Here is a 19,382-nt window from a genome sequence, read left to right as displayed (position 1 = left end):
CTGTGGAGTGACATTGGCTGCCCTGGGTAGGAAGACATGGCAAGCTGTACAAATGAAAATGAGAATACAATATCCCGATCAAGGCTTGATCATTTAATGGGCTATTGTTATGCTCAGCATAAGATAAGGCACAAGAAGGTAAACCTTTTAATATTCTGCAGGGAAGGGCAGCCATGACTGGAGCCAAATAGCCTGCGGTTTATTAAAGTTAATGTGACCCTCCTCTGGGGTCATAAGCTGGTTCTCGTAAGAATATATTAACACAGTTTTGAAACTAATCTGCATAAGGTGCCAGATTCAATTTAAAAGTGTCAGAATACCTTCAAGGTTTTAGCAGCGAGGAGGCTGGGACTGAAGTACCTGAACTGAGGTTACACTAATGGTTTGAAGTCGACTTCATTAGTGATATCTCATGGAAAGCAAAATGTTGTCTGATGAATCTGGCAACTTGTAATATATAGTTGACATTGGGGACTTTTAGTTTGTTGCCTCCAGTCCCAGCTGCATGACCTACCACTGACCATCTCTATCAGATCTCACCACCCTATTCAATGAGACTTACTCCAAGTTAACCGTGTAAAGGATTGCAGTCTAAGGGGGCAATACAGCTCTGCTGTTTTTGTCTTTCCCTTTTTTGGACTTCCAACCCCACAACACAAATGTTGGTGGTTTTGGTAGATCAAGGCAAAAGGAATATTCTATTTCAGAACAATATTATCTGCATTAAAGTTGTGATTTTACAGAGCTTTCTACTGCATATAATTGTGTGTGTGTGTACACTCCTTGTTTACACCCTTTCTACTATTTTCACAGTACAGTGGTACCTCGGGTTACAGATGCTTTAGGTTACAGATGCTTCAGGTTACAGACTCTGCTAACACAGAAATAGTACCTCGGGTTAAGAACTTTGCTTCAAGATGAGAACAGAAATCACGCGGCAGTAGAGCGGCAGCAGCGGAAGGCCCCATTAGCTAAAGTGGCACCTCAGGTTAAGAACAGTTTCAGGTTAAGAACGGACCTGCAGAACAAATTAGGTTCTTAACCCGAGGTACCACTGTTTGACTCGTGGAAAATTCAACCTAACCAGTATTTCGAGTCGGTCAGTATTAACATATTAGAAGTGGCTCTGTGTTTCTTGATTTTGAATAACCTTTCACTGACTTTTTATTTAATTTAAAAGAGCACCGAAATGCATTTTTAGATGTTTTAAAAAATGTGTAAACAGAAATATAAACTTCAAAGGTATTCACACAATGGAATTGTAGCCAGGGAGGGAGCCACCACTGTTACACCAGAAGTAACTTTTCTTCTGACATCCCACCCTAAAAACAAATCTTCCCTGTGAATATACCAAGTTTTAAAAAAGTACAGTACTGTCCTTCTCCAATCCAGAGGTCAATGTGCAGTCTTGCAAATAAGGGTCCTTTTCACAAGTGGATATCCCCATGCACTTTAATGAAGGGAGCAGCTCTATACAAACATCCCTTTGCACATCTGGGGCTGTTGAAGCAACTGATAAATCCTTTGCAGGTATAGAAGTTCCTTGAATGCATTGGATTTCATACCCCTACAAAACACTGCTGGGTCATGATTATATTCTTTGCCTTTCATATCCAAGAAATGTACTGGCATTTTCTGGCAGGGAATTAACTTTTGTGTATTTTTTAAAATGTATTGCATTTATTTATTGCTTGGGTGCCACAAATCTCTGAGAATTCAGCACCCAATTTGTGCAGCCAACGATGAGCAAGCTGACGATGCATTGAGGGCGCTTCAATACAGGAACACCTCAAAAGCATTAAGGGCATTGTCAGAGGGGACTGAGAGTGCGAGAAAAAGGAGCCGGGATTAGCCAGAACAAGTCATGGTTTCTTGGGTCATGTCTGAGACTGAAACGTGGCTTAATGCAGGCATAGGCAAACACGGCCCTCCAGATGTTTTGGGACTACAACTCCCATCATCCCTGACCACTGGTCCTGTTAGCTAGGGATGATTGGAGTTGTAGTCCCAAGACATCTGGAGGGGCAAGTTTGCCTATGAAGAGTTTGGATTTGATATCCCGCTTTATCACTACCCAAAGGAGTCTCAAAGCGGCTAACATTATCCTTTCCCTTCCTTCCCCACAACAAACACTCTGTGAGGTAAGTGGGGCTGAGAGACTTCAAAGAAGTGTGACTAGCCCAAGGTCACCCAGCAGCTGCATGTGGAGGAGCAGAGACGCAAACCTGGTTCCCCAGATTACGAATCTACTGCTCTAAACCACTACACCACACTGGCTCTCTGCCTAGCTTAATGTGAGCACTGGTCTCCAACACTGGCCACAACCAACCAGGTAGCTCTGGGAAGCTCAGGTAGTGAGTTTGTGAGAGGTAACAATTCCCTATAGTCTGTTCCACTCGCTATCAGTTATTGACAGGCCTGCCTCTCCTGAATTTGTCTAATCCTTTAAAAACCCTTGTAAGCTAGCGCAATTATCATCTACTGCCTAACGAAAGCACTTCCTTTTGTTTGTTCTCTTCTGTTCTCCTTCCTCTCTGTTTCCCATCCAAATTGCTCTCGCGGCGATTCCTCAATAGTAATATGTGCATTCATTGCCAGTGGAGCCATGAGTCTTTTCTCACAGTAAATGAGCAGAGATGCACTAGAAGGGCATGCTGCTATTATTACGGCTGAATGGCTTGTGTTTCTGGGACTATTGCCCAGTAATAATAATAAGCAAACCTGGAGTGGAGCAGAGAAAGAGTGCAGGCTGCCAACCTAATTATTCAATCAAAGAGTTTTGCTTGAAAATATGGTCTCCCTCCTGTGCCAGTTTAAGGAAATGGCAGCAGCGTTCTGGCTTTGGAGCCGCAGAAGGCTTACAGGTGGGCGGTATTAAACATTAAGGGCCAAAGAAAATGGGCACTTCTTCTGAAGGTTTCATACCCTTTTCATGCAGCTTTCCCACAAACAAACAAAAAAAAGAGAGAGATATTAATATACCTAAATATAAACCTGCCATTCCCAGTAAGCACGCCAATGGCTGCCTTCATTATGCTGTAACCTGGGGGTAGGGCATCTCTGGTCCTCCAGATGTTGTTGGACTACAGTTCCCATCCTTCTTGACTACTGACCTTGCTGGCTGGGGCTGATGGGAACTGGAGTCCAGCAATCTCAGAACACAGGTTTCCCTACTTGTAACCACATCCCCTTGGTGTCCCTTTAAATATTAAGGCTCCCTTTATAGAACAGTTGGAGAAGCTTTGGACATGATTGACACGTTTAGGTGGGCGTACAGAAAGTGAAATTCTCCATACTTCCCCATTTCACACTTCTCTGCCGCATGCAAAACAGAGCATCAGATCTCTCCCAGTAATTAAGTGCGCAACATCGGAAGCTGCTTGGGTCAGAGCGTTGATCTATCTAACTCAGTATTGTCTACACTGACTGGCAGTGGTCTTCCAACATTTCACACCAGGAGTCTTTCCCACTCCTACTGCAGATGCTGTGGATTGAACTTGGCACCTCCTACATGCAAAGTGAATGCTCAGCTACTGAGCCATGGCCCTTCCACGGGTTTCAGTTCTTAGAGATAACTTGGAAATCCAACCCTGGGGAGATTTGTGCACCAGGAGGGGGACTCCCCAGCTGGCTCCTTCCACCATTCCTCTGCACCCAACCAGTCAATGACATTGGGCTTATACTGATTGGATACCAGTGTGTCCAGTTCACATGATCAACCAGCTTGGTGATTGGCACTTGTGTGAACATGTGATTGCACATACAGCAACCTCTTACTTATTTAGAACTTTCTCACCTTCTTTCAGCTGAAAAGACTCCCATCGGACTGGCCCATTGGTGGGATTCGCACAACGTCATGCTGGTGTTGCAGCATGATCTTTTGCAATAACCAGATGAGAGGCACGATGAGCGAAACTGAAGGCATTTCATGTGAAACAACTCAGTGGTGCTGGCCAGCATACCTAAGATTGCCCCATGTGCCAGATCCAATTGGATTTTTACATACGATGATGAACATGGGGTCTTCATACTCAAACGAATGTCAAAGTAAAAAAAAAAATTCCTTCCAGTAGCACCTTAAAGACCAACTAAGTTAGTACTTGGTATGAGCTTTCGTGTGCATGCACACGAAAGCTCATACCAAGAACTAACTTAGTTGGTCTTTAAGGTGCTACTGGAAGGAAAAAAAAAATATTTTGACTATGGCAGACCAACACGGCTACCTATCTGTAACAAGTGTCAAAGTGTTGGTACTGACTTTTAAAGCCCTAAACGGCCTTGGCCCAGTGTACCTGAAGGAGCGTCTCCACCCCCATCATTCAGCCCAGATACTGAGGTCCAGCGCCAAGGGCCTTCTGGTGGTTCCCTCCATGTGAGAAGTGAGGTTACAGGCAGAGGGCTTTCTTGGTAGTGGCAGCCACCCTGTGGAATGCCCTTCCTTCAGATGTCAAGTAAATAAACAACTATCTGACTTTTAGAAGAAATCTGAAGGCAGCCCTGTTTAGGGAAGTTTTTTAATGTTTGATGTTTTATTGTGCTTTTATTTCTGCTGGAAGCTGCCCAGAGTGGCTTGGGAAACCCAGCCAGATGGACGGGGTATAAATAAATTATTATTATTATTATTAATTATCCAACACTGTCCAGGGAAAAATATTTTTGCCCAAGGCACTATGAACTAACAAGAAAGCAGAATTCAGCATAGTAACTTAAAATCATCCATTGCCAAAACGCAAGACTTTGATAATACTTTCTGGATTTAGTCTACATATCGCTGCTTTTCTGCTCCCAGTCTGCAGGAATATATTCTTTTTTTCTTTTTTACTGAGGACTTACAAACAGTGCATTGTCCCTTGGCTTAGCCTTAATGCAGTCCAATATGTCCCCATTCAGAAGAAACGTATTGGGCGCTTGCATTCCCAGGGCCATTGGGAAATCCATTGCAACCCTATGGCCGTTCGCAAGGAACCGACGCGTTTCATTGGGCGTTCATTTGAACATGCCCCCTTCTCTGTGATCCAGCGGCCTTTCGGTGTGTTTCTTTCCTATTGTGTCCTCCGTTGGTATTGAAAGAGTTAAATGGCAGGCTGCCGCAGCTCAAACAGGAGGTAGGTGGGGCTGGGATATACGAAACACACAAGCAGCCTTCAAATCTACTCTTGCGCTGCTGCAGAACTGTCCACAGCTACTTGCAATATTTTCCTCCCTCGCGCAAAAAGAATAAAAGGAAAACACCCAAACAAACGAATAAATAACGCGCCCCCCAAATCTCAGCAAAGGTCCTTTCTTTTGCCAAGAGCTCCTTAAAGCACCTGTGAACTTCCGGGCAAAAGAAAACAGTAACCACTTCTCTCAAAAAACAAACAGTCCTTTCTTCTTCCCCCTCCTCCTCCCCAAACAATCCTAGACCAGGAAGTGGGAGAAAAGTCTGAAATCCGGTTTCATTTGCTGCGATCGCTGATGGCGTGGCTTGGGGCGACCCGGTTGTCCGAGGCGCGCAGCTGAAGACCCCGGAGAGCGTTTCCAAAAGGTCGCCTTGACAATGGCGAAGGCGCGCTTGGCGCAAAACGCCACCCTCGCGCGTAAAGAGAGCAGCAGCGGGTTTCTTTCCAGCGGGTGGTACTACTCAAACCAGGTAAGCGAAATGTTACACAGAAGTCTTCACCTCTGCCCTAAATAAGGGACTTTTAGGGCCAGAAGTGTGCATCTGGCACACCGATAATGTTTAATGTTGGCCAGTAAAGCAACAACAAGACGTCCGCAGTTCCCTACTGCAAGAAAGCCTCGTTTTGTCCCTCTCTTTGCACTCAGCACCATAAATGTATAGTCAGCGTTACATACAGGACTCTTACACCAGAGAGGTGGTTGTGAAGATGCTACAGGGCAAAGGAGAACCATGAACTCGTTGGAGGAGGGGTGCATTAAGTGTGCAAACCTCGTGGGCAGTGGGCAAAAACCAACCAACCACTGGGACACCAGAAACAACCAGAGGCTGTTTTCAGAGAGCGATTTGGCTGGTGGAAATGTTTCAAAATCTGGGTGGCTGTGGTAGCTTTTCTGTGGGGTGATAGGAATACCCGAAATGTGGAACCAGTGGTGTCAGATGCTGCGCCCTGTGGAATTGTGGGAAAGAGTGCAGGAAGGCAAAGAACTTCTCCTCGCCTTCCCTTTCTATGGGTGGTTACTTTCTGCTTGCAAGGAAGCCTACCACTGAGCAACAGCCCTTCCCTGAGGCAATGACTAGTTCAAAATGACTTAGCCAATGAGCGAAACATTTCTCCTCTTCGTCTCCCAGGCAAAAGTGGTTTTGCCACCCTAACTGCATAAAGTAGATACGAGGAGGTGATGGTGGCAGCTGTATCCTTCAGAAATGAAACACATGATGTGGCCTCCTTGCAACCAGTGTTCCTCATTCTCTTGCAAGGGGCAGACAGTGAGCTGAGGTGGGGGAAATGTTGAGTGTTATGATGTCAGGTCACACCACTTTTGTTTTACTGGATGTTACCATGGCGATGCACGGGAACGATGCTGTTGGCCATAGCTACGGCTACTCAGTAATGTCTAGTTAAGCCCTTTTTAGGACAGTAGAACCTTGGATTATTACCAAATGCTAATCAAACTGTAGAATGTGAGTAAACAGCATTAGCGTTTTGAGATCAACTTTCTCTGGACCCAAAATGTGAACAATGGCTCCAAGAGAGAAGTTTTTTTTATGGCTAACCCCTCCATCTTGGGGACTTATCAAAAGTCTGAGATCTAGTTCCACCCAGGCTGAGGTCACATTGCTTTGCATGGGAGTTCAGCACATGCTTAACCCTTGCTCATTAAAATCAGCAGGATGTAAATGTACTTAAATTTGGCTGGATTATGCCCACAGTATTATTTTTTAAATCGAAATTGGCATTTTATCTTCTTGGCTTTATCTTGTTTTTATTGTTCCTTTGTAATTATTGTGACATATGTTATTATTCTGAACTTCAGTCCATTGGGATGGGGTGTAATATACATGAAATAATTTTTTTGTGATGGTCTAGAGAGGTTGTTTAAATGCACATTTGGTGACTATTGTGTTGCCAGAGGAGCTAGGAAACGCTTGCATTTAGTATACATACATTATCCCGTTGGTATTTCTGTTAATGCAAAGCAGAAACAAGAAACAACCTCCCTTTAGATCTCAGATTATTTGTAAAGAATTCGTGCGAAAGCTTAATTACAATATTTATTACACCAGATCTTATTATGTGTGTATTTATTATTTATTTTTCATGATCCTCAAAGGTGCCGCTATTAGTTACATAAGCTTTTTTAGGTGCCTTGCCCTTTTTATTGTGAAAATGATGTTGTGGTCTTTACCAAACCACACCTGATGAGGTCTTTCTCTTTTTATGATAACACAGCATGTTACTGCCCTAAATTTTTCTTGTTTGCTGTTGCTTTGTTAGCTATAGGTGATCTTCAACATTAGTAATACTCAGAGTAGACCCATTGAAACTGAAATCACTCCAGCTGATTGATTTCAGCGGGTCTGTTCCAAGTATCGTTGGATATAAGTAGATCTTGTGGATTCGTAAATAAATATACAAATCCAGCAGTTAACACAGTTATATAAAACTTTCACCCTGGGCATTTCAAATACAGTGGTACCCCGCAAGACGAACGCCTCGCGAGACGAAAAACTCACAAAACGAAAGGTTTTTTCGTTTTCGAGTTGCCTCGCAAGACGAATTTCCCTATGGGCTTGCTTCGCAAAACGAAGCTTGCCCCGGGGACAGCGGGCCTTCTCTTTTGAAGCAAGGGGTGGCGGGGAGATCGCTTCTCCCCACCGCCCCTTGCTTCAAAAGAGGTCCGGGGACAGCGGGAAGCGCTTCCCGCTGCCCCCGGACCTCTTTTGAAGCAAGGGGCTGTGGGGAGATCGCTTCTCCCGGTGCTCCGAAGCCGGGGGCGGGGGGCGGGAACACCTTCTGAAGGCTGGCGGGGGGCAAAAGTCTTTGTCCCCCCCGCCTGCCTTCCCAGGGGCTTTTAAATCGCCCCGGACAGCGGAGAAGTCCTCCGCTGTCCCGGGGCGATTTTAAAATGCCGCCCGCCAGCATTTTAAGATCGCCCCGGACAGCGGAGAAGTCCTCCGCTGTCCCAGGGTTTTTTAAAATGCTGGGGGTGGGAAGAAAAGCCCTTGTCCCCCCCCCCCAGCCTTCAGAAGAGGTCCGGGGACAGACTGTCCCCGGACCTGTCCTGAAGGTGGTTTCCCTAGGAACGCATTAATTTATTTTCAATGCATTCCTATGGGAAACTGTGCATCGCAAGACGAAAAAACCGCAAGACGAAGAGACTTGCGGAACGAATTAATTTCGTCTTGCGAGGCACCACTGTATTCTAACCTTGGTTTAGTGCAAGCCAGCTAATTTTTTTCTCTCCAAACTTCTATAAAAATTCTGAATGGTTCTTTCAGAAAGGTTTCAGCCTTGATATTTTTACGTGTCAAATCTAGTAAGGTACCTTATATTCAGCAAAAACTGGAGGACTTAAGCAATGCAAAACTAAAGCTGGAATTAATCCAGGGTTGTTGTTGTTTTTCCTTTTAGGTGGTGCTTGGATTTAAACTGATCTGCTGCTTTTGAAATATAGTTAGGAGTCTAGGAAGTGTGACAGAACACATATATTTGGCACGGAACCTTGATATTCTCTCTAGAAGTGCCTTCATATTCAGTCTTGCTTAAGCCCATTTCTGCCAGCAGAAATAAATATCTGTAACAGGATTAAAACCCAAAAGTATAAAGTTTCCTGTGTCAGTGGTGTGATGTGTGTCAAAGGAGAATTTACCTTTTCTCGGGGGTCACTTCCATGACAAGTGAACCACTCTTGGATTGTACAGCCAATTCTGATTCAGTACTGTCCAGTGGCACACCATTGTGGACTGACGTTCATCTGGAGTGTAGGCTCAGCTGCACTGAACTGGTGGACCCTATCCATTACATCAGAGCCTACTGTATTTATCCTGTGGCAGTGTTTCTTCCATCAGGCTGGAAGCATATCTGAGCAGTAGAATATATACTGCCTAAATCATCTCTTGTGTACAGTGGTACCTTGGGTTACAGACGCTTCAGGTTACAGACGCTTCAGGTTACAGACTCCGCTAACTCAGAAATAGTACCCCGGGTTAAGAACTTTGCTTCAGGATGAGAACAGAAATTGCGTGGCGGCGGCAGCAGGAGGCCCCCTTAGCTAAAGTGGTACCTCAGGTTAAGAACAGTTTCAGGTTAAGAACAGACCTCCAGAACGAATTAAATTCTTAACCTGAGGTACCATTGTATATGTATAATGTTGGTGCGATGAGAAAGGCCTGTTATGCTGCCATGCCAGGAGTGGGAAATCTGTGGCTCTCTAGATGTTGTTGGCCTCCAACTTTCAATAGCCACAGCCTCATGGCCAATTGCTCAGGATGATGGGAACTGTAGTTCAACAACTTTTGGAAGGCCGCAGGTTTCCCATGTCTGCGCTATCTATATCACTTTGTATTGACATTACGGAAATGTGGCTATTTGGGTAACATCGTGAGAGTCAACGGCATGTTCTTTTAGTTTTTTTTATGACCGCATATAGCATAAAAATATTGAGTGTGCTGTTGGTGAGAAACAAGTGGGATCTGAAACAAAATGCTGTAAGTGATTTCATTGAGTCATGCCCTTTCTCTGGTTCTTCATCCCTATTGCTATAGAACCTTTGGCTATAAAACTATCTTTAGGGAGCTGTTTGAGTAGCCTTAGAGGAAATGAGCAGTCAATCTTGGAAAGGTTTTGTTTCAAGCTTAAGCAGTGAAGCTAAATTTATCTGAACAGTATGTTAGAAGTTTAGGAATGGAGCATGCTAAAAAAATATCCACCCTCTTGAAGCAGAGGTTGCCCAACCCATCTCTTTAGATGGACAGAGTAGCTATAGTGTATCAGCATCTAAAGTAGCACCATTGTATAAATATTTCCCTTACATTACTCTGCTGCCTTTTGATTTTTAAGGACTTAGAGAAAGAGAGCGAGAGGATGGCTGTTACAAAACAGCCTGGTTAGATCTGTTGCCTTAAGCTGCATTAGAAGGAAGGTATAGAAATGTGCCGTACAGTTGCAGGAGCGTCCTGCAGCCAATCGGAAGCTGTGGCAGACGTTCGGCTTCCAAAAATTGTTTGAAAATCAAAACACTCACTTCCGGTTTTCAATCATTTGGGAACCGAAACGTACAAGTTCCAAGGCGTTCGGCAACCAAGGTACGACTGTACTTTGAATGTATCTCTCCTTGTAGTTTAAACCAAATTGAAAACTTTCTACATGTTGTTATATACAGTGGTACCTCGGGTTAAGTACTTAATTCGTTCCAGAGGTCCGTTCTTAACCTGAAACTGTTCTTAACCTGAAGCACCACTGTAGCTAATGGGGCCTCCTGCTGCTCCCGCACTGCCAGAGCACGATTTCTGTTCTCATCCTGAAGCAAAGTTCTTAACCTGAAGCACTATTTCTGGGTTAGCGGAGTATGTAACCTGAAGCGTATGTAACCTGAAGCGTATGTAACCCAAGGTACCACTGTACTGTCCTTGATATATTTCTTTGAGAAAGCAATACCTGGGACAGATTTGTATACAGTTACGAAAACTGCACATTTTCCTTTGGCAATAAAGTAATTGATGAGATAATAAAATTCTATAGAGAAAACACTGTGTTTTGCCAAGTTGATCCAGAATCTTAAGCTTACGCTGGTTTTGCATACTTTTAGTCAGATTTGCATAATTTATATATATATATTTCATTTTAGTATTTGCTAGAAATCCAGAACTCTTTTATTTACTTATTGAATTCACATCCTGCACTTTCTCCCAAAGGAGTCCAGGGTGGCAAACCACAGATAAAATAATACAATTTAAAAACATTTTTAAAAAGAAAATACTTAAAGCAAATAAAAATGTGTGAAACAGTCACAGATTTTCACACCCAATCATTTCAAGTTGCTAGGAGCTGTATCTTTCAGCCACTGAATACCTGGGGGTTAACAAGAATGTTTTAAAATTCCTCCAGAAAGTTAGTAATGAGGGAGGGAGACACATCTCACCAGGGAGGGAATTCTACAAATGGGGAAGCACCTCTGAAAAGACCTAGCCAATGGGGAGCTTCCAGTGAGAGAGGACCGCACCCTAATTGGTTCCATCGCTGAACTGCTCCAGTATGTTGGCATTGTCTTGCATGACTATTTTCTTTTTTTTTATAATAATTTTTATTACATTTTTCCAAATTACAGAAAGAACAGAAGGAAAAGCAGAATAGAAGAAAAAAAGAAAAAAGAACAGAAAATCACATCCATTTCAACAGCTTATTTCAAATTTCCATTGGACTTCCCCACATCTCCCGCATAATGCATTCTTGATAATAAAGTCATCAGCAAATTATACCCTTATTTCGTGTGTTTCTTTATATTTTCAGTTGCAATTTAAGTTTAAATCTCTTATTCTCCATTTACTCTAAAAATATAACATGATATCATTTTTACCCATTTAAACTTTGATTCTTTCACAAATGTTATCAATTTCATAGATAATTAAATTTCATTGCTGGGGCTAACGTTCCAAATCATACGACGTCTTATGTTTCATACAGCTTATAATACTTTTGCAAATAGTCTTTAAATTTTTTCCAGTCCTCCTCCATTGCCTCTTCTCCCAAGTCTCGGATTCTTGCAGTCATCTCGGCCAGTTCCATGTAGTTCATCAATTGCGTCTGCCACTCCTCCAGTGTGGGCAAATCTTGGGTCTTCCAATGCTTGGCGATAAGAATTCTTGCTGCAGTTGTAGCATACATAAAAAAAGTTCTATCCTTTTTTAACACCTTCTGGCCGACAATGCCCAGAAGGAAGGCCTCTGGTTTCTTGGGAAAGGTGTACTTAAACACCTTTTTTAACTCGTTATAGATCATTTCCCAAAAGGCCTTCAATCTTGGACAAGTCCACCAGAGGTGAAAGAATGTCCCTTCAGCCTCCTTGCATTTCCAACATTTATTATCAGACAAATGGTATATCTTAGCGAGCTTGACTGGGGTCATGTACCACCTGTATACCATTTTCATAATGTTTTCTTTCAAGGCATTACATGCCGTAAACTTCATACCGGTGGTCCATAACCTTTCCCAGTCCTCAGACATAATATTGTAACCAATGTCTTGAGCCCATTTTATCATGGCTGATTTAACTGTCTCATCCTGAGTGTTCCATTTAAGCAGCAAGTTGTACATTCTCGATATTACCTTGGTCTTTGGTTCTAACAACTCTGTCTCAAGTTTCGATTTTTCCACCTGGAATCCTATTTTTTTATCTAGCTTAAAAACCTCATTAATTTGGGCATAATGTAGCCAATTTTGCACCTTATCCTTTAATTTTTCAAAGCTCTGCAACCTCCAATTACCTCCAATGTTTTCTATTATTTCCAAATATTTCGGCCAATATGCCTCCATATTGGATGTTTTCCGAGCTTTGGCCTCTATTGGTGAAATCCACCTCGGGGTTTTACTTTCCAATAAGTCTTTGTATTTTTTCCAGACCATAAATATTGCTTTTCTGACAATATGGTTTTTAAACATTCCATGTGTTTTCCCCTTGTCATACCACAAATACGCATGCCAACCTAACGAATTATTAAAGCCTTCCAGATCTAGGACATCAGTGTTTTCCAATAAAATCCAATCTTTCATCCAGCAGAAGGCCGCAGCTTCATAGTATAACCTTAAGTCCGGCAGGGCAAACCCCCCTCTCTCCTTTGCATCAGTTAGTATTTTAAACTTTATTCGGGGCTTTTTGCCCTGCCAGACAAATTTAGAAATGTCCTTCTGCCACTTTCCGAAACAATCCACTCTGTCCACAATCTGCAAGGCCTGGAACAAAAACAACATTTTTGGCAAAACGTTCATTTTTATAGCTGCAATTCGGCCTAACAAGGATAGTTTCAATCTTGACCAAATTTCTAGATCTTTTTTAACTTCTGACCAACATTTTTCATAATTATCTTTAAATAAATTCAAATTCTTGGAGGACAGATTGACCCCCAGGTATTTCACTTTTTTAACAATGTTTAGTTCTGTTTCCTTCTGAAACCCCTCTGTTTCAGTAACCGTCAAGTTTTTCCCTAACACCTTAGTTTTTTGTTTGTTCAGCTTAAAACCCGCCACCCGACCAAATTTCTGAATCAATTCCAAAACTCTTTTTGTACTAGGTTCTGGCTCCTGTAATGTTAAAACCAAGTCATCTGCAAATGCTTTCAGTTTATATTGTTTCGCTCCGACCCGTATTCCTTGTACCTGCCGATCCTCCCTTATCATATTCAGCAAAACCTCCAGGACTGAAATAAACAACAGAGGGGATAGGGGGCACCCCTGGCGTGTTCCTTTTTCAATATGAAGTTCTTCTGTCACCACATTGTTCACTATCAACTTAGCTTTTTGTTCTGAATAGATTGCCTCTATTCCATTCTCAAACCCCCTTCCCACTCCCATCCCTTCCAAGTTTTTCTTCATAAATTTCCAAGAAATGTTGTCAAAGGCCTTCTCCGCATCAATAAAAATTAACACTGCTTTGGTGTTAATATTTGTTTGTAAAAGTTCCAGAATATCGATAATGTTCCTGGTATTATCATACAAATGTCTACCTGGGAGAAAGCCTGCTTGGTCCTTATGGATTACTTCATTTAGTACTTTTTTAAATCTGTTAGCCAAAACATCCGCAAATATTTTGTAATCCACGTTTAGGAGTGAGATGGGGCGGTAGTTCTTGAGTTGAGTCTTTTCAGTTTCCACTTTAGGTATCAGTGTGATGAATGCTTCTTTCCACGTATCTGGTGCCCTCCCTCCCCCCATAATCTGGTTACAAACCTCCATTAATGGTTGTATCAAATAGTCTTTTAAAATCCTATAGTACTTGGAGGTGAGTCCATCAGGGCCCGGAGATTTGCCTAGTTGCATATTCTGAATGGCATCCTCGATTTCCTGTTGTGTTATTTTACAATTCAAGATTGATCTCTTCTCTTGAGATAATTTTGGTAGGCCGTTATCTTTCAAGAATTGTTCTATCTCAGTTGCTTCCTCGGATTCTTGTGTGTACAGTTTTTTAAAGTATTTCTGGAAACACCTTCTAATTTCTCCCGGTTTCTGAATGTTTTTCCCTTCAACTTCTAAGTTGGTGACATAATTTAATTTTTGTCTCTTTTTCAACTGCCAAGCGAGCAGTTTCCCACATTTGTTCGCAGATTCAAAAGATCTTTGTTTCATTTGTTTGATTTTCCATTCCACTTCTTGGTTAATCAATTTCGCATATTGTGACTGGTGAAATTTGATTTCTCTTAAAGTCTCTTTTGATTTTGGATTCACTCTTAATTTTTTCTCTCCATCACTTATCTTCTCCAATATCTTGTCTTTTTTACTATTCCAAAGTTTTTTCTTGATTGTATTCTGTTGTATCAGAAACCCTCTCATAACAGCTTTGCTTGCGTCCCAGATAATTCTTTTTTCCACCGAGGTATTCAAGTTAATTTCAAAATAATCCTTTAAAGTTTTTTGGGCCTTCTTTACGATCTCTTGATCTCTTAACAGGTTGTCATTCATTTTCCATCTGAAGGAGTCGGCAGTAGTAAATCTCATTTCCATTTTCAAAGCGTTATGGTCGGAGCAAGTCTTTGGGCAGATTTCTATTTTTGTAGTCTTAGGTGCCAGCCCTCTAGTTGCCCAGATTTGGTCGATTCTTGTCCATGACAGGTGGGCCTCAGAAAAGAAAGTTCCTTCTTTACCTAGGGGGTTTCTCGTCCTCCATAAATCAATTAGGTCCATATTGTCAGTTAGTTCAAAGAAAGTTTTTGGTAGTCTTCCATCTTTAGTCAGATTCTGATTCTGTGACTTATCCATCAAAGTAGAGACGACCCCATTCATATCTCCCATCATAATGATGTTGGAATAGTCCAGATAGTCCAGTAGTGTCTCATGCAGCTTCTTATAAAATTCTGATTTCCCCTCATTTGGTGCATAGATTCCTAATATCAAAACTTTTTCTCCTTGGGTCGAAATTTCAATAGCCAGGATTCTTCCTTGTTCATCTTTAAACAAAAATTTTGGTGATAGATTCTCTTTGGCGTAAATCACCACGCCTCTCTTCTTGACTCTATCTGATGAAATAAATTCTTGGCCTAATCTTTTATTTGTTAACACCTTCCTGTGTGACCTGGTCACATGGGTTTCTTGCAAGCAAATTATATCCAAATTCTCTTTCTTTAGGATATGGAAGATCCTTTTGCGTTTTTCTGGGGAATTCGCGCCGTTAATGTTCCAACTATACAGCTGCAGAGACATCCTGTGTCAATCTGTTGTTACTCTTGTTGGGTGTCTTCTTTTTTGTCCAAATCCGAGGGTGGTAACTCTTTTCCTGACTCTGGTGGTGGCCAAATAGCTGCCGCTCCTTTCTGCAAGTCTTCTCCGTGGTCGTGTAGGAACTTCTGGCTATCCTCTTTCGTTTTGATTTTTATCTTCTTTCCTTTGTATTTGAATGAGAGGCCTTGTGGGAACTCCCACCTGTAAGGTATTCCGTTACCTCTCAAAAGTCCAGCTAGGTCAGTGTAGTTAGATCTTAGATCCAGTAATTGTTTAGGAATATCCTTGTAAATTTGTGCTCTTCTGTCCTGGATCACAAGTGCTTTATTAAAATGTAGGTCGAGTATCTTGTCTCTCTCCTGCTTAGTCCTTAAAATAATCAAACAGTCTCTAGGTCTGTCCTTCCCGGCAACCCTTCCCAATCTGAATGCAGTTGTTATTTTGAAGTCTGTATCTTCGTTTATACCCCAGAATTTAGAAAATTCTGCTGTTAAAAAGCCAATCAAGTCCTCTTTCTCAATCTCTGGGATAGAGCGTAATCTCAAATTATTTTCCCTGTTTCGCAGTTCCACCAAAGACAGATAGGCCTGCTGGTCAGTAATATGTTTATGGAGCGGCCTTACCTCTCCTTTCAATTCCTCCACTTCTTTAGTTACTGCTTCTACTTTTTCATTCGCAGCCTCGGCCAATTTTCGATTTTCGGATACCACGTCCTTTAGGTTTCCAATGTCTTGTGAATGCTTAGCCACCTGTTCAGAAAGTTTGGTAATTGAGGATGTGGCTAAGTCAATTTTTGCAGTTTGGTCATCCACTTTTTTGTTCAAAATTGCAAATTGTTGTAGCATTTCCTCTAGAAGAATGTTGGATCCCCCAGCTGCCATATCTTCACTTGTTGATTGTTCTGATTCTTCAGCTGGGGTTGTTGGTAATGGTACAGCCTGTAGTACCGCAGGGACTGAAGATCTGCGGGCCTGGGAAACCAAAGTTGTTTGTACCAATTTGCCTTTCCCTGCTTTCGACGCAGCTCTTGTTTTTGGTTTACCACTCATTCCACACTCATTCCACACCTGTCTTTGGATTCAAGGTCAAGCTGTCAAAAGTTCCATGGGAAAGACAGGCCTCAGAGTGAGTAACCAGACCACAGAGAGACAAAACAAAGTCAGTTCTCAGGAAATTGTAAATCCCAAACTCCACTAGGGGGAGTGTTGTTCAGTTCATGAAAGAAGAAACAAAGTTTCAGTCGCCATTAAAGTTCCTACAGTTAGTTAAATTAATCAGTGTCTTTAGAGAAGATCTTTTCCCTCTGGCAGAGCCCTCTCAATTTTGCCACAATAGTTTCTTAAAAGGTGCAAAATACAGTTACTTAATTGTATCCACCGGTAATGCCTCTAAGTGTCTGTTTCAGCTTTGTAAGTGTATCCGCAACACAACTTTTTGCCCGCTGCAAGTCCGGGACTAGGGATTTTCAAGTCTTTAAAGTTTTTAAAAGTTTTAGCGGAGAAGAAACCCCAAGCAGAATAGACACGATCACAGGAAAATAAAGATAACTTGCCTTTCCCTTCAATTTCCAAACTTCTCCAGACGTATGCTGTCTCTCATTTAAAAACCCTTTTGTACTGCTTCCAGCTTGTCAGTTCCTTTGCCTTTGATCATTAAGCACCTCCGGGAGACGGACTTCCTTTTTCTCGTCTCCCGCTTTCAGCCGAATTCACAATTTGTAATCCAATCTCAAATAAATCCTACTCACGAGTAGTTGATTTGTAATCCAATGTGAAGGAAGAAAGGTCGGCGCTCATCGGTAACAGCCGCGCGGCTTCACTCCCGCAGAAAGAGCGATGAATCCACAGCACCGCTTCCCCTCCGCGCTTCCGGAGCCCCTTACGGGGTCCCTTCTTCGTTTTGGGGGTCGCTCTCGGTGCCCGCCGGATCCCACGGCCACGAGCTCACTCTGCTCGTGGTTTAACTTAATGGGTCGTCGCTTCGCCGTAGCGAACAACCCTTTCCTGCGGAGCCCCTCTTTGCTGCGCAAAGAGGACCGCCATTACTCATTTCGCGCCGCCTCCGGAAGTCTTGCATGACTATTTTCTTATTTATACAACAAGAACAACCAATTCTACTTTCTGTATGATTCGGGTGTGGGGTGGGAATCAGTGCTGGCAGCTCCTTAGGATTCTCAAGTCTTTTTTCTTCTTTCTCAATAATTTTATTTGTGGGCAAGATGGGGAAATTGGGGAGCTGGTATGCAAGATGCATACTATAGATGATTATTCAACATGTCTCAGGTACTTTTACCATTTAGGCTCTGCTGTTAGGATAGGGAAGAGTGTTTGTAAATAGCAGGCAACATAGCTCAGCCCTACCCTTGAAAGAGCAGGAAGTCTTGCAGCCCCAATCCCCAGCAAGTTATTCTATAAATGAATGAAACTGTGTGCATATTTGCCTGCTGTTCCACTAATTATCTGTATTACTGTACACAAATGTTTTGTTTCTGCAGACTTTGCTCTTAGGCGTCTTGTTGGCAATCGCAGGAAACATTCTCATTAGCATCTCTTTGAATCTGCAGGTATGAAAAATCTCCTTTGTATGGTGATTGGTAATGAGATCTAAGCAGCAAACTGTGTGCACAGGCTTCCAGCCATAATATTTAATGTTGGTTAATAGCGCACTTACATAACACAGCACTGAGCTACTGATTACCTTACAATATGCTTTGAGTTTTATTCCTCTGTTCAGGCATAAAAGCACACTTAAAGTTCTGCGACTTTTATATTTAATTTGTTGATATTTGACTACACAACTTATTTTCAACCTTCTTCCTGCGAATCGTATTTAGTATTGTGATTTATTTGGGTGTGTTTTTTTTAATGCTAGGCAAAAGTTCCTAAGCATAGGAGCCACCATATCAAATTTCCGTATAAACAAGAGCCACATCCCTGTGCCTCCTTAACAGTTGCCACATTTCCTTCTCTTCGGTCCTTATACTTTGCCCATATTAAGGCAAAATGTCTGAAAGTGAGCTGAGCATTGGCTTGCAGCGCAGAGCAGTGATCGGATTACCACCCTTCCATGAAATCAATGCTCACCACGCACTCAGTAATCCTTGTCCCGCAGTAAAGATCTTTTGACTACCAATTTGAATGTTACAGCTCCCATGTGGAAGCCAATGGAAATTGATTCTGTATGCGAGCGCTTGGCTTAATCGCTCTACCATTTGAAAGCAGCTTTTCATATTGCCACCATCCCCTCTCTTTCCAGTGTTCAGATTGTTGTTGTTATGATGATGATGCGTTCCTCATCAAGGCGACCCAAAGCAACTTACCAAAATAGTATAAATACTATAACCAATTGTAACAAAACACAACCAATAAAAGCCCAAAAAACACATGTATGCAAATAAGTCAGGTCTTACAGATCCTGCACCACTAAAAGAAGCCACAAAACATAGAATTGTAGGATTGGAAGGGACCACAAGGGCCATTTCAAGGCCTCAGAATGCAGAAATCTTTTGCCCAGCATGGGGCTCGAACCCACAACCCCGAGATTCAGAGTCTCATGCTGTACCGACTGAGCTGTTCCAGGTTCAAATATCTGAAGCCATTCAAATTAAGGACCAAAATCCTGGGTAAAAAGGAAGCATTTTTCCTGGCAGCTAAAAACCAAAAATGTCTCAGGACATGTCTCCTTGTGGAGAGTGGGGAAGCCACCACTGACAAGGTGTGTTCTCATGTTGCCATCATTCTGCTCATTTAGGGCCAGGTATGCATATGAAATGGAGGGCAAAACAGAGAACTGCATGGGGTCCACTGTGTCTGTCAAGAAGCTGTGCCCCTTCTGTAGCACTTTAGTATAAAAAGGTAAAGGTAAAGGGACCAGTCGTGACCAACTCTGGGGTTGCGGCGCTCATCTCGCTTTATTGGCTGAGGGAGCCGGTGTACAGCTTCCAGGTCATGTGGCCAGCATGACTAAGCCACTTCTGGTGAACCAGAGCAGCGCATGGAAATGCCGTTTACC

The 19,382-nt window shown here is 42.5% G+C and overlaps 1 protein-coding gene across 3 annotated transcripts in view; it reads left to right on the top strand.

The window, feature by feature from the left end:
• The first annotated feature begins 5,169 nt into the window (after positions 1 to 5,169).
• NIPAL2 (NIPA like domain containing 2) overlaps positions 5,170 to 19,382 on the top strand; it is a 47,062-nt gene continuing 32,849 nt past the window's right edge. The window contains exons 1-2 of one of the 3 annotated variants that reach the window (XM_082235837.1): positions 5,170 to 5,632; positions 17,866 to 17,934. In XM_082235837.1, coding sequence (XP_082091963.1) covers positions 5,540 to 5,632; positions 17,866 to 17,934 — 162 coding nt within the window. In that variant the 5' untranslated portion in view covers positions 5,170 to 5,539. The remainder of the gene's footprint in view (positions 5,633 to 17,865; positions 17,935 to 19,382) is intronic. The other 2 variants (XM_082235838.1, XM_082235836.1) reach the window with 2 other exon arrangements.

Source organism: Podarcis vaucheri (assembly GCF_965113315.1).
Source record: "Podarcis vaucheri genome assembly, chromosome: 8".
In the NCBI taxonomy this organism is placed as follows: Eukaryota; Metazoa; Chordata; class Lepidosauria; order Squamata; family Lacertidae; genus Podarcis; species Podarcis vaucheri.
This window is presented reverse-complemented; position numbering and strand designations above follow the sequence as displayed.